Source organism: Osmia bicornis, chromosome 10 (genome assembly GCF_907164935.1).
Source record: "Osmia bicornis bicornis chromosome 10, iOsmBic2.1, whole genome shotgun sequence".
In the NCBI taxonomy this organism is placed as follows: domain Eukaryota; kingdom Metazoa; phylum Arthropoda; class Insecta; order Hymenoptera; family Megachilidae; genus Osmia; species Osmia bicornis.
This window is the reverse complement of record NC_060225.1, coordinates 8233629-8248315: the sequence shown is the minus strand read 5'-3', so window position 1 is coordinate 8248315 and position 14687 is coordinate 8233629. Positions and strand designations below refer to the sequence as shown.

Genomic DNA, 14687 nt, shown 5'->3' with positions numbered 1-14687 from the left:
GGGAATATCTTCTAATAAATATCAAGATATCAAATGATATCTTTACTCTTGATATAACTTACGTAAATGATATATACTTACTCTTTGCCCCTGTGGAGTGTGATAAAACAGGCACGGCTGTCATACCGGCTGTGCTCTCTACAGGCATACTTAACTTTACCTTGGGGTACCTTGGGACCCTAAAAATCTTGACCCCTCAAAAACGAAGACATGTCCAGTCTTGGTGACCCTGTAGTCACTGCAAAAAGGAAAGAGCTAGAAGTAGCAGTAGACATTTTCAGAATTTTGCACAATAACTTTAAGTTTCATGCGTCTTTGTCAAGGCATGCGTAAGTTGATACCATAATGCTCCAAATAATACACGTAGTTCATGGAGTGATTTTACAATTTGTGAAGAAGATGCTGGACGTATTCAATATCCGTTATTCGACGATGTTTTCAACATAGTCTCTTATTTTTTTTCTCTTTCTCGACAATAATCATTAAAATTCAACGTGGCTTTCGTCGTTTCTTATATTTAATTCACAGTCGGATCGTTAAAATTTCATCAGACCTTTGTTGATCTTAATTAAATCATTCAAATTTCCATGTAATAACGTACCATTTAACCAACTTCACGATTTCGTTAAGTTCGGTTACTTTGTAAACATATATTCCAAATATTATAATACATTGTCTTATTGTTCTTGTTTCAGTGAGATTGTTACTTTAATCAGTTATTTTAAAAGAAGCCAAACATGACGGAGGACATGTTAGGTGCAGATATCTGCAGGGTCTGCCGCTCTGAAGGCCTTGCAGATAGACCTCTTTTCCATCCTTGTATATGCACAGGCAGTATTAAATGGATACATCAAGAATGTTTAATACAATGGATGCGTTATTCGCGCAAAGAATATTGTGAACTTTGTGGATACCGGTTTTCATTCACGCCAATTTATAGTCCAGACATGCCACGGCGCGTGCCACTGAAAGATGTTATCGGTGGATTAATTTCTAGCATTGTAAGAGCAGTAAAATATTGGTTGCATTATACTTTAGTTGCAATTGCTTGGCTCGGGGTTGTTCCATTGACTGCTTGCAGAACTTACAGAGCTTTGTTCAGTGGACCTCTGGATCTAGTTAGGGTAATTATCCTCTATAAGAAGAAGATCGAGCATCAAGAGATATCCTATATTTAACAATTGTATTTCCGTTTACAGATAATGTCATTACCAATGGACATACTGTCTACAGAAAATATATCCTCAGACGTGTTTCACGGTTGTTTCGTAGTCACCTGCACACTGTTCGCGTTTATCGGTATAGTATGGTTACGAGAACAAATTTTACATGCCGGAGGTCCTGACTGGCTCGAAAGGGACAACGTACAATTGCCGCCCGTCGATAACCCACCGCCTCGCGTAGAAGTACCTGCGCAACAACATCAAGAGCAAAGAGCTCTTCAACAACAGGAGATTCAAGACAATAACAATGTCCCACCGTTCGTTGACGAGCCACCGATCTTGCCAGATCATTCGAACAATGATAATTTAAGAAACGTAGAAGGACACAGGGCGGAGGAAATCGACGTGTCCGATAATCAAAGAATACCCGATGCCGAAGGAATTGGTGGCAATGTTGAACAGCAAATGCCCGCCAGGAGCGGCGTACAACAAGCAGAGCAACCTCCTAGAGATATGGAGGCCCAAGATATCGAACAACCAGTACCACCTAGAGAAGAGTTGCCTGCAGAAGCTGAACAAGCGAATGCGGGTGCCGGTGAAGGTTGGAGAGATCAAGTGCAAGGTCAGGCACAAGGAGAAGCCGAAGAAGCAAATTGGATTCCACTGGAGTGGGATAGACCGGCTGAGGAATTAACTTGGGAACGTCTTTTAGGCTTAGACGGATCTCTTCTTTTTCTCGAACACGTATTTTGGGTTGTCTCGCTGAATACCCTCTTCATCATGGTATTTACTTCAATATTTTACTACAAAATATGAAGTTAATTTCGTATTGCTATAGTCCAAAATGTGTATTTCTTCTTTATTTTTTAGGTGTTCGCTTTCTGCCCCTATCATATTGGCAGTTTCGCTATAACGGGTCTGGGATTACAAGAGTACGCGGCTGCATCGCACTTCGAAGGATTAGTTACCACACTTTGTGGTTATTGCGTTATTGGAGTCTGTTTGGTAGTTCTTCACACATTAGCTGCTCTTTTAGGTTTCCAACGCTCTCAGCGTATATTGGGTTTATGTTATGTCATAGTAAAAGTTTCTCTTTTGAGTGTCGTCGAGATAGGTGTACTTCCTTTGGTTTGTGGCTGGTGGTTGGACATTTGTTCGTTAGCAATGTTCGACGCCACTCTTAGAGACAGGGAATCTTCTTTCAGACTGGCTCCTGGTACATCAATGTTTATACATTGGCTGGTAGGAATGATTTACATATATTACGTTGCTTCGTTTATTCTGCTTTTACGAGAAGTGCTGCGGCCAGGAGTGCTATGGTTTTTGAGAAACTTGAACGATCCCGATTTCTCTCCTATCCAAGAAATGATACATCTTCCAATTTTAAGACACGTAAGAAGACTCGTGACATCCGCGGTTATATTTGGAACAGCTATTTTATTAATGCTTTGGCTACCGGTGAAACTTTTAAGATGGGCTTGGCCAGGATTTTTACCATACACAGTGACTGTCCAAAGCGAGGCTCAGGTAACAAATTATGATAATTATATTTTCTTAACGGATGAATTTTTCTTTCAATGATTATTCTCTTTTCAAATCAGGTGAGCGAATTGTCATTAGAATTGCTGTTGCTGCAAGTCATCCTTCCTGCATTGCTGGAACAGTCTCATACGCGAACATGGTTGAAAGCTTTGATAAGAGGCTGGTGTCGAGTGGTGGCCTGGATATTAGATCTTCAGTCGTATCTTCTGAGAGACCAAACCGAGGATCCAGACCCGGCGGTGATCGAGGAACCGCAGCATCCGGATTTAGGTGCCGCACATCTGGCGTTATCGCAACGAGAAGCGCCGAAAGGGTTCCAACCGTACATCAGACCACGTTGGTTCCCTGCCCGGCTAGTCGGCCTTTTATTCTGTGTTTGCATTTCCCTTGTCGTTGCTAGTTTGATCGCAATGATTCTCCCTGTTTGGCTCGGGCGCAGAGTAATGGCACTATGGATGGTCGGAGCTCCGGCTCCGTCTCCGCCGGTCTTACCACCTACTTTGAGCGGATCTGGTAAGTTTATGGATTTTCTACATTAAAGCCTACTTCGTACTCTTCTTCCTTCCTTGAATAATGTTGTTTTTCATTGTTATCATTTTTCAGAAACCAGCGAAGCCACGGTAGCTCTATCCGGACGAGTACACGAGGTGTACACCGTGGCATGTGGAACGTACGTATGTTGGGCTGCAGCGAGAGGATTAGCCTTAGCATTTTTCTGGTTACCCCGCGGTCGAAGAGCTGTTCTGGATAGGGTAAAACATTGGGCAATCATAGGTGTTAAAGCGTCGGTAGCGTTTTTCCTACTTATTGGCCTAATACCGCTTTTGTTTGGTCTTCTTCTTGAATTAGTTGTCGTAGTACCATTGCGGGTACCCTTAGAACAAAATCCGATTTTGTTTATCTGGCAAGATTGGGCGTTAGGCGTTTTATACACAAAAATAGCAACCGCCATTACCATGATGGGGCCAGATTGGAGGATTCGTCTTGCAATTGAACGGGCGTACAATGACGGTATTAGAGAAATAGATTTGAAATTCATCGTTATGGAATTGGCAGCGCCGGTAATATGTTGCTTTGGTCTTGCTCTGGCTGTTCCTTACGCTGTAGCCTACGGTATAATTCCTCTTCTGATCACAAATTTACAGACACAAATTCTTATCGCTAGACATTTATATCCTTTCCTTTTATTAGTAAGTTTGGTGTGTATCGTTATATATTTCCAAATTCGACAATTTAAAAAACTTTACGAACACATAAAGAACGATAAATATCTGGTAGGGAAAAGACTCGTAAATTACGAACATCGAAATAAGTCTCAATCGCAGCAACAGCCGCAGGCATCGAGCTAACGCTCTAGGTATAATTTGATTCTCAACGGTGATGTGAAATTAACAAAAAAAAAAAAATTCTTTGATGTACATTCTCTATCGCGCTTAATCATAACGAGCGTTAACTTATGTTAATTATACTTTAATACTTTCTATTATAATTTATTGATGTAAGCGATACTGAATAAATTAAAAAGACTGTTATCCGATGTATCGCTTTTGCGTTTGATACATTGCCGAATGCCGATATTTTTTTATTCGAACGAAGATACATTGCTTGAAAGTAACGATCAGCATCTTGCGCGGTAACGAATAGACACGATTTTCAAAAAGATCTAAGATTAACGTTACTTCATTTATTACTGATCGAATAAAACATTTTTTGAATAGATTATATATATGAAAAAATATATATATATATATATATATTTGATCTTTTAAAGTATAACGTACAAAATTTAATTAAAGTTGCATGACACGTTTAGAGCCACTATGAAAGTAAGACTACGTTTTAACCGAAAATTTGTTAGTAATGAAATAACATAGACATATTTTACTGTAAAACATTAACGTTTAACATAGACTTGTATGAAATTAAAGAGAAAAATTTATACTCTGATCATAATAAAATGAGGTCGTATTTCTAAATCTTCTAATGTGATAAATTCCAACAATTTCGGCTAATTATTTCACGTAAAATTAGAATATATACTTTACGCGTGGTATATATAATTTTATGTACAAAGTTAGATACAAGTAAGTATTATTTATTTGTACACGTACCAATCGTTTAGAAACGAATGAAAATGCCCGATCATAAACATGTAAAGACGTTCCCGCGATGTACATTACAACACATGTGAAATAAAGAATGTCCTTGAGAAGAAATTTCATATATTTCTTTTTTACCTGTTTCGAATGATCCATCTTCTAAAATATCATTACAAAATAATGTCTCTTTTATATCTAATCATGATCCACTTGTCTTTAAGCAGCCACTTAAAATTCAACGTAACATCCATCAAATGTATATAGTCCAAAATATGAATTTCATGTAAATATCGTATAAAAAAAAACATGATTCACAACATAAATTGTTACGATTCTATTTCCTCCTCATTCGGTGGTAGAATGGTACCAATCAGTTGAAAAAACTCGGGATGCTTTTCAACTTGCAAATACAATAAAGTAAAAACATTTATTACCTGGAAATAGCGGGTAAATTAATATCATTCGAATCGTTATATTTGCAACACTGGTAATATATGTTTTTTTTTAATATTACCTGACTAGCAGACGTTTCTTTCCAAGAAATACGTATCGTCGGAACTGAATACTCTGAAGAATATTCAATATCCGCCGAACTCCGTAACTCTGAAAGAGAAATCCTTAACTTTATACCAACATGGCATAGTATAACGTCTATAAAATTTTCTGTTACGTTCAACACGATGCCTATAGTGATCATAGGACCGTTCAAATCCACGAAGTACGTAAAGTACAATTCATTGCTACGTTCTTGAGCCATTTTTGCATTATACTTTTTGATGTTACAAATTGCTGCTATTCTATTGCGATAAAAATAAAAAAATTAAAGGTATAATTTTATATCAATTACTTTTCTTCTTCCTAACAACCAACTTACTCTTTGCACAATTTTTCCGACCATTTCTCGGGCAATGTTACGTTTTGCATAGTCCAATATAGCAAACGATGTACTACACAATCCGAATACCGTCTAATCGGAGAAGTAAAATGCGTGTAAAGGGCCACATTTAAAGCGTAATGCTTCAAGTCGTCCTCTGTGTTAACAGTCGAGGAACACTTGTAAGTCGCACGCTGTAGAAATTAGTAATTTTAAAAACCAAAAAAAAAGAGAAAAGAAAAACAAAGAATGTTGGGAATGAATGAAGGAAGTGATCATACTGCCATAGCTTTGGAACAAAGACTGTTGATGACCATCATTCTGTACTTCGTCATAGTTTTAGACTCGCTACTTTGAAAATCTATCTCTTCTTCGTAAAGTTTGATACTGGCATGCAAGGAAGCAGACGATTTAACGTCCAAATGAATTCCAAATCTTTGCAGAGTTTCTTTGGTCGTATTGAGAACACGCTGCGATGGTTCTCTATGATTACGTAGCAAAGCGGTTTCGGGAATGGTATCATACAAATGAGTGGCAACCGTCATGTTAGCTAACAACATAAATTCTTCTATAAGTCTAAAACATATACGAATACATGTATATATATGGTCTCTGGTTATTATCTTGGTTTTAAAAAATGAAATAAATACCTGTTGCTATCTCGCTGTTCTTCTATACTGTACGATACTGGTAAACGCGTGGTCCTATCAATTGTAACATGCAATTTTGGTTGATCTATTCGTAGTGCTCCATTTTCAAACCTTTTATTACGCATCTGAACGGCTAAATTATTTAAAATGTTTACTTTTCTCGATAAATCGTCAGGAGTAAAATTTCCGCTTATACTTAAGAAATTTTTAGGCCATTTTTTTTCTGGATTTTCAATGAATTTCTGTGCATGTTGATACGCCATTTGACAACACGACCTTATTACAGTTTTAGCGAAACGATGACTGACAATTTTAGCATCTTCTGTCAATTCCCAAATAACAGAGAAAGCTAATTTATCTTGGCCTGGTAGTAGGGAACATACTTGGCACAACTGTTTTGGTAACATATGGTATACATTATCCGCCATGTAAATGGTTGTTGCTCGTTTTGAAACTTGGACATCCAACGGCGATGCAAAATCAAGGAAATGAGTAACGTCCGCTATATGTACACCGATCTGTAATTAAAACAATATATGTAATAACTGCGGATAATACAAATTAACTGGATAGTTTGATTTAATAGACAACAAATTACTTCATAATTTTTATTTTTTAAAAGTTTGCAAGAAACTGCATCATCTAAATCAACTGCTGTGGACGGATCTATGGTAAACACGCATTCGTCTCTCCAATCTTCTCTATCTTTTAAATCATCCTCTGTTAATGAATAGTCGCTGTTAGGAAGCCCTTCTATTGCATCAAGGCTGTAAGGTGTTACATCCAAATCATGTTCAAGTAATATTGCATTAGACTCAACTTCTACATCACCTATACTTCCGACTACTTTTTCAATTTTTCTGTAAAGAATATAATACAATGATCTCTGTAAATCTATCTCTATAAATCATTTTATAAATTGATTAACTTCTAGCATACCCAAACGCAAATTGAGGCTTCACCCAGTTAGTTAAAACAGCGAGATATAATGTATCATCGCAACAGTTTAAATCTGCAGCGAATCGTTCCAACGATTCCCGATGTATTTTAATCAACGGAACGCGTTGATCTCTAGGATAAAAAAATACGGACGAATCCCTTTGTCTTAAGCATCCAACCGCTTTCCTTGAATGTATTTTTTCTCTTATACAAATAACAATGCCTGTTTTCTGTATCTGTCCTTGATGCGTGCGCCATTTTTCTGGAGGATTTATACGAGCTACAACAAAGTCTCCGTCCAAGGCACGATTTCGGTCTCTTATACCAATTATCAGTAGATCGCACTGATCGTCGAATAAAGATAAATAAGCATGCTTATTATATCTAGAATTAATACGCAGATATCCTTCTACATACTGTACATCCATTGAATTTTTGAGCATTAAAATTTCATCGATTTTACTTGTAGGTATATATTTTGGAAATGTCTCCTTTTCTTTCAAGGATTTCGATTTTTTAACATCAGTTTCATTTTCTTTGGTCTCCTCAGAATAAACTATACTTGGATTTTCTTTATCATTTTGCTTCTTCTTTTTCTTTTTTGTTTTGCGATCATTCTGGGTTTTCTGGAAGAAATAGGCATACTTTAATTGCTTGTGTATAATAAATGATTAGAGAAACTTTTCAGCTGTACCTGTTTGGAAGTTTGTTTCGCAACATTCTTGCGATTATCCTTACAATTTATTGCCTCCTGTTGGAGTCGTGAGCACTGAGGCATTGCCTCACTTTCGTTGTAACTATTTTTATGAGCAACTTTTACAGGAGGTACACGTTGCTTCCTACTACCAGAATCTGAGAAATTTGACTCTTTTGACATAATTTCAATTTTATATGTATCACTCATTCGAATATACATGAAAATTGATGATGAAAAATTTAATGTACTTAACTATTACCTAGTAGTAGTACATATATTATTTAAATACATGATTAAATACATACGTTCATGTTAACTTATATGCATAAGCAAATAAAAAAAAAAAATCGTCATTGACAACGTATAATTTCGTCGATAAGATTCCAGGAATGAAAAAAATTACATATCTTAAGATAGGTGTTGCGCTTAATTGCGAAAAGATTATAAACCTAACAAAAATATAATCCCGATTATAATTTTACACAATTTTAATAAAATTTTAAACCGATCCATACTTAAATAAAAAAAACCATCCACGATTTTCGAAGTTTAATTTTTCATATTCAAATTCTTCCTGCTTCGGTTGTTTCAATCGATAACGATCGCACTCGATTTATCACTAATCGATGTTTGTCAGGAGTACTTAAAATCCAACAATGAACAATTAAAATATCGTTGAAAAATTGATTGTTTACAGGTAAAGAAAAGGAAACAACGATACACATCGGGATCGTAGCCAAAGAGTGGGTATAAATTTTTTGTCCTAGTTACACGGTAGGTAAATTCGATGGTGAAAGTTGGCAATCGTAACTCGGTCGTATATGCGTGGGGAGAATTTCCAGTTGGCAAGTATGTAAAAAGCGATTTGGAGTATGTGTAGTTGGCAAGTAGGGTGGTGAGGTGTGTAGGTTGAGAAGTTGTGTCGCGAGAGAGCGGTGGAAAAGTGAGGTTGTTTCGATCGGTGGTAAGGTAACAGGATTGCTCGGCCAGTCGTACGAAAGAGTGTACCTCCGATAGGATCGAAAGAAGGATCGAAGGATAAGAATAAGAATCGAGTACTTAATTTGTGAATCAGATATTTGAAGGATCTTTTAATCGAAATAAAGGCGTCTGCGACAGTGGTGATAGAGGATCAACGAAAATGTTTCACGTGAAGAAACTGACTAGATCGTCGATCGCTTTGAAGCAAGTGCCGTGCAATGACATCCTGCACAACGCATTGATACGCATCGTACCGGCGTTTCAAACACGCGGTTATGCCGACCATCAAATACCCGATAAACTAAAGAACATCCCTGACGATCCAAATCCAAAATTCTTCGACATGGTCGAATACTTTTTTCATCGCGCTTGTCAGATCGTCGAGGACAAATTGGTCGAGGATATTGGGAAACGTTCGAGGTTGAGCGTGGAAGAGAGAAAGAAGAAGGTAAAGGGTATCTTGATGTTGATGGAACCATGTGATCATATCCTCGAGACTACGTTTCCCCTGAGACTCGATTCTGGCGACTACGAGATGATTACTGGCTACCGCGCACAGCATTCGACCCACAGAGTACCTTGCAAAGGAGGTAAAATCAGCCACGTTTCGAATTTCAATTATTCCTTATTAAATTCTGATTACGATAATGTCAACGTTCGCAGGCATTTATATTTTATTTTACCAATACATTATACAGACGTCACGTTTTCGTAAATTAATTATTTTTCATTGCCGCAATTACCTGTGCTTGTTTAAATTCGATATTGGTAAGCGCACCAATTACGTCATCGACTATGACACGTAGCGAATTTGAAAGAATTCTAAATCGACTTGATCGTAGAGATTCGCGTAAGGAAACAACAATAAACGTTTTAGGTTTCTTTCACCGGTTCTCTTTCTACTTAACCCTCGAATTTACCACAGCTGATCAGTTACTTTTAGGTATTCATTGTACTGCGTACATACTGTCAAGTCTGTAACACTTGCGACAATTTTGTGGCTTCGTCCGATATATAACGCGGTTTTAACCTCGATTCCAGAGGACGGCTGAAAAACGCGACTAACCCTACTGGGATACGTAACGATCATCTTAAAATAATTTCTCGTTTAGTCGTTAAATTGCTGGGAAAGTTGATTTGAAAAAATTGTTTTTGACGCACGCCTTGCTAATGGATCGAGAATGATAAATAACACGCAGACGTTTACGTTTTATTGTATCGTATACGTTTAAACACGCGCCATACTTATTACTCACGAGGATCGCATTACGTCGATTAAGCACTGCTGTTATATACACTTAAGTTATGACGTACGATGGCAATTAAAATTTTTTAAACGACACAATGATCTCATTTAACACACGAAATTCACAGTAAATAAATTTAAAAAGAAACGGTGACCTTGTCTGTGATAAAACTCAGTTGGATGCCAGTTTTATCGAACTTGACTTTGGCAGTCACGTGCGACCTGTCGACTATGATAAGTATCGATATAATCTAGGTTCATCGATGCTCGCCGATTAAGCGTTGCATATCTGAATTCTGTTATCTGTATGATTTTTAGGGGTTATGTTGGTCGCTCGTCTTGCGAAATTAAAAATAGGAATTGAAAATTCGTTTTCGTTGTAGTTAAAAGAAGCCAGCGGCATTGCTCATTGCTAGCGATGCCAAGCTGTCTAGTCGTTTTCCTCTTCCCTGCCAAATATTAGCTAACTACCTTGAATCGTGTTTTAAATTAAGAGCTTGGCAATCACGTGTACCGTGTCAATGTCATGAATGACGGTGAAAAGGTCAATGCTCTCGTCGAGGAAAACGTTCGATTTTTACATGCATTCGTTAGCAACAGATTAGGGAACAAGGCTCGTAAATTCGTTTCAAGCACGTACTTACCATACGCGCTAAAAATATTTGCTGCGACGTTAGGCGGATACGTATATCGATTAGGTATAGCTTCGAGATGTTATTTAACAGGGCCGGCCCTGAGATTTCGGGGTCCAAGGCGAGCTCGGAAAAAGGGCCCCTTCACATGTATGACGTAAAAAAAGTAACTCGAATAAAATTTATAAAATTAACATTAAAGCTTGTATAACTAATTTAGATTTGCATTTACATCGATTAATATTCAAGTAAACATTACCCTTCTTGCATTCTTATGTTAGACGCAAAATCGTCTTATGGGGACCCTAGATGGCCGCCAAGGCCGGCCTTGTTATTTAAAAAAAGTCATTAACGAGGTCACGAGGTGTGTAAGGACGCTAAGATGCGGACAAACGAGAAGCAGTGGTGAAGCTATTTCGGAACTGCGCTATTTGCATAACGTTGCTGACTCTCCTCGACCTCTAATTCACAACTTCTCCTCGCTTTTTTACTAGAGATCGAAATAGTAATTTCTTACGTATACCCGTACGCGTATATACACTGAGAAACGCGTGCCCCGGAACACGTGTTTAGAAACGTCCACGCGTGATGCTGTTTTCACGAACAACAATTCGTTATGTAATTTGTTTGAAGAAATCATCAGCTATTTTAAGACACACGCTTCCGCGAGACACCATCTTCCGAGATTTGTCGCTCGAAATCGATAATCGATTGCTCTCGTACAATCGCGGATTAGTTCGATTCGCGATCGATAACTGCGCTATCTACGCGCCTGTCCATCAGGCAAGGCCGTATCAATCGCGAAATAATCCAGCATGATCAATATCTATCCCCCGTTGCACTCACGAGATACAGTCCTTATCGTATATTTTAATATGAGGCTCAGACGAGATCGATCGTAGATCTATCGTGAAAAAAATGAACTAGAGCAAGTTTCCGGTCAGACCGGAAGTGGCCCCCCCATAAAAAAAAAATTTAGCCATTGAAATTTTGATCCACTAAGTACAATGGCGCAAGAATTTTTTTTTATAACTCATAACGTTTGGCCTGTACAAAAGTGACGAAAATTCTAAATGCTATAGCCCCCTTCTCGAGATTTTCAATCTTAGATACGAGTTAGCAAATAAAATTTATATTTAGCCCTTGTACGCAAACATGATTATGTCGAGCCAGAAATACACCATCCCACGGATATTACGCCATAACAATGCTATTTCTCATTTTAGGTATTCGTTTCTCGATGGACGTTTCCCGGGACGAAGTGAAGGCTTTGTCCGCGCTAATGACCTTCAAGTGTGCCTGCGTGGACGTACCATTCGGGGGCGCCAAAGCGGGGATCAAGATTAACCCGAAACTCTACTCCGAGCACGAGCTCGAGAAGATCACCAGAAGATTCACCTTAGAACTCGCGAAGAAAGGATTCATCGGTGAGGACGAATTGAGAAAAAAGAAGAATCCGAGTAGCGGAGGAAGGCCAAGATGCGTTGCGAAATCTATTTGTTTCGATCGAAACTGTTTACCGTCGATCAAATTTCGCTTGGCTCTAAAAGTATCTCGCAACACGCAATAGAAGCAATCACGCGGTTAATTAAATTTTCAAATCCTTTCTCCGGTGACGAGCACCGTGTAAAAATGACGAACGCGTGCCAGCGATTGCTACATTGATAATATCCGGATTTGAATTTTCAAAGGGCCCGGCCTGGACGTTCCTGCTCCCGACATGGGTACCGGAGAACGCGAGATGTCTTGGATCGCTGACACTTACGCGAAGACCATAGGGCACACGGACATCAATGCTCACGCCTGCGTAACTGGAAAGCCTATCAATCAAGGAGGAATTCACGGACGAATATCGGCGACCGGTCGCGGAGTCTTTCACGGAGTGGAGAACTTTATCAATGAAGCTAATTACATGAGCATGATCGGTGAGGAAGGGATTAAATTAGTAAGAATTCAAGATAAATTTGCTATGAAATTCGATAAGAAATTTTGGTTAATTTCAAACAGGCACCACCCCCGGTTGGGGCGGAAAGACGTTCATCGTGCAAGGTTTCGGTAACGTCGGTCTTCATTCGATGCGTTACCTTCACCGTGCCGGTGCCGCTTGTATAGGAGTAATCGAACATGACGGCGCTATCTACAACCAGGAGGGCATCGACCCAAAGGCAAGCTTTGTTAAAAAAAAAATCACGAGAAAACAATCTTGTGATGTGAACAGTTTAATTAGATTGTTCCCTCGCCCGTAGCAACTGGAAGATTATCGCATAGAGAATGGTACCATCGTCGGCTTCCCCGGGGCCAAACCGTACCCCGATGGTGATAAACTGATGTTCGAGGAATGCGACATATTTATACCCGCCGCCGTTGAGAAAGTCATTACCAAAGAAAATGCTGGTTGCATTCAGGTAAATGAAGTTCTTCCTCTTAGGCTATTCATCCGGGATGAATCCTTGTAAAATTAACATTCTTGTTAGGCGAAAATCATCGCCGAAGCTGCCAATGGGCCAACAACTCCAGCTGCCGATAAAATTTTAATCGAGAGGAATATTTTGGTCATACCGGATTTGTACATCAACGCTGGTGGTGTTACAGTCTCTTTCTTCGAATGGTTGAAGAATCTGAACCACGTGTCTTACGGTCGTCTTACCTTTAAATACGAGAGAGAATCAAATTATCATTTATTAGGTAGCAACCATTTATATTTATTAACAACTGTTCTATTAGAAACTACGTTACCATCGCACTTATCGCTTTCTGTTCTTCGTAGAATCCGTTCAGGAATCGTTAGAACGTAGGTTTGGTAGAGTCGGTGGTCGAATTCCCGTTACACCCTCTGAAGCTTTCCAGAAGCGTATCTCTGGTGCATCTGAAAAAGATATCGTCCACTCTGGTTTAGATTACACGATGGAAAGATCCGCTAGGGTAACGTTATTTCCTTTGTTTTATTTAATTTAATTAGATATCAATCCGAATTGTCTGATAATCTTGTTCGTACCTTTCGCAGGCTATCATGAAGACAGCCATGAAATACAATCTTGGCTTGGATTTGAGGACAGCAGCCTACGTAAACTCGATCGAAAAGATCTTCACCACTTATTCCGAAGCGGGTCTTGCGTTTTAAACGCCGAGTATTCGAGTATGCAGAGCAGACCGCATCGATCGTGATCGGTAACGAGACGACTGTAAAAAGTTGCGAGACAGTATTTTGAAAACTTACTCACGATACACGCGTATATCTTCCCCGGCTTGCACTGTCCAGTCGCGCGTCGACAAAGACCAAAACTAGCAGCGGAAGTAATCGTGTACGTCGATCGTCGCGCGTTAGATTTTTCAAACGCATCGTAATAATAATTTGCCTAATCAATTCCCGTCGCGTCGATACGCGCGTATACCTGTGCCCCCCTGTAAGCGTATTGCACTTACATACACGAGAAGATATCGAACCGGATACAGAAGAGTTAACGCGCTCGTAGGAGATAAACGAAGCATTCGTTTCGCTCCTCCCGTGTTAACCGAACAGAAACTCGAACAGTAATGGTACATTGGTGCATTTTTGTATCTCACTTTTTATCGGTGTACCTTGATACTCGAGAAAGTTTACTTGAAAGTCGATAAAAACTAACGTTATATTCCCTCGGATATAAAGTTTCGCTGTTCAAAAAACGGTTTATAGTCATTTATAATAAAAGCTCGTTTCTACAATTGAATCGGAAAACGCGATGTATCATACAGTAATATTGTTATAAGTATCAAGAGTATGTCAATAAACGTATGCTCTTAATTAACGAATTCTATTCATTCCAATCCTTCACCTTAGAAATTAGAATTAGTTTATCCAAAATTGTATCGCGCGGATCTATAAAT

At 38.7% G+C, this 14687-nt stretch overlaps 3 protein-coding genes across 10 annotated transcripts; 2 read left to right on the top strand and 1 right to left on the bottom strand.

Annotated features, from left to right (window-relative positions):
* Positions 1-219: 219 nt before the first annotated feature.
* Positions 220-4921, top strand: LOC114875551 (E3 ubiquitin-protein ligase MARCHF6). The gene is made up of 6 exons (XM_029185956.2): positions 220-329; positions 696-1124; positions 1200-1946; positions 2034-2690; positions 2765-3218; positions 3309-4921. The coding sequence occupies exons 2-6, from the start codon at positions 738-740 to the stop codon at positions 4052-4054; spliced, it is 2991 nt and encodes a 996-aa protein (XP_029041789.2). The 5' UTR covers positions 220-329; positions 696-737; the 3' UTR covers positions 4055-4921.
* LOC123988260 (DIS3-like exonuclease 2) lies at positions 4911-12026 on the bottom strand. Of its 8 annotated transcripts, none has more exons than XM_046287521.1 (9): positions 11083-12026; positions 7962-8119; positions 7268-7893; positions 6927-7188; positions 6329-6846; positions 5960-6254; positions 5679-5872; positions 5319-5601; positions 4911-5238 (listed from the first exon to the last, which is right to left on the bottom strand). In XM_046287521.1, exons 2-9 carry the CDS (start codon positions 8043-8045, stop codon positions 5131-5133), a joined length of 2370 nt encoding a protein of 789 aa, XP_046143477.1. In that variant the 5' UTR covers positions 8046-8119; positions 11083-12026; the 3' UTR covers positions 4911-5130. The 8 variants fall into 8 exon arrangements, with proteins under 8 accessions (XP_046143477.1, XP_046143473.1, XP_046143474.1 ...); XM_046287517.1 differs by lacking the exon at positions 11083-12026 and adding an exon at positions 9689-11060; XM_046287518.1 differs by lacking the exon at positions 11083-12026 and adding an exon at positions 10202-11060.
* On the top strand, positions 8872-14608 carry LOC114875552 (glutamate dehydrogenase, mitochondrial). The gene is made up of 8 exons (XM_046287523.1): positions 8872-9535; positions 12050-12250; positions 12515-12748; positions 12831-12988; positions 13070-13228; positions 13298-13508; positions 13591-13745; positions 13828-14608. The coding sequence occupies exons 1-8, from the start codon at positions 9106-9108 to the stop codon at positions 13942-13944; spliced, it is 1665 nt and encodes a 554-aa protein (XP_046143479.1). The 5' UTR covers positions 8872-9105; the 3' UTR covers positions 13945-14608.
* Positions 14609-14687: the final 79 nt, after the last annotated feature.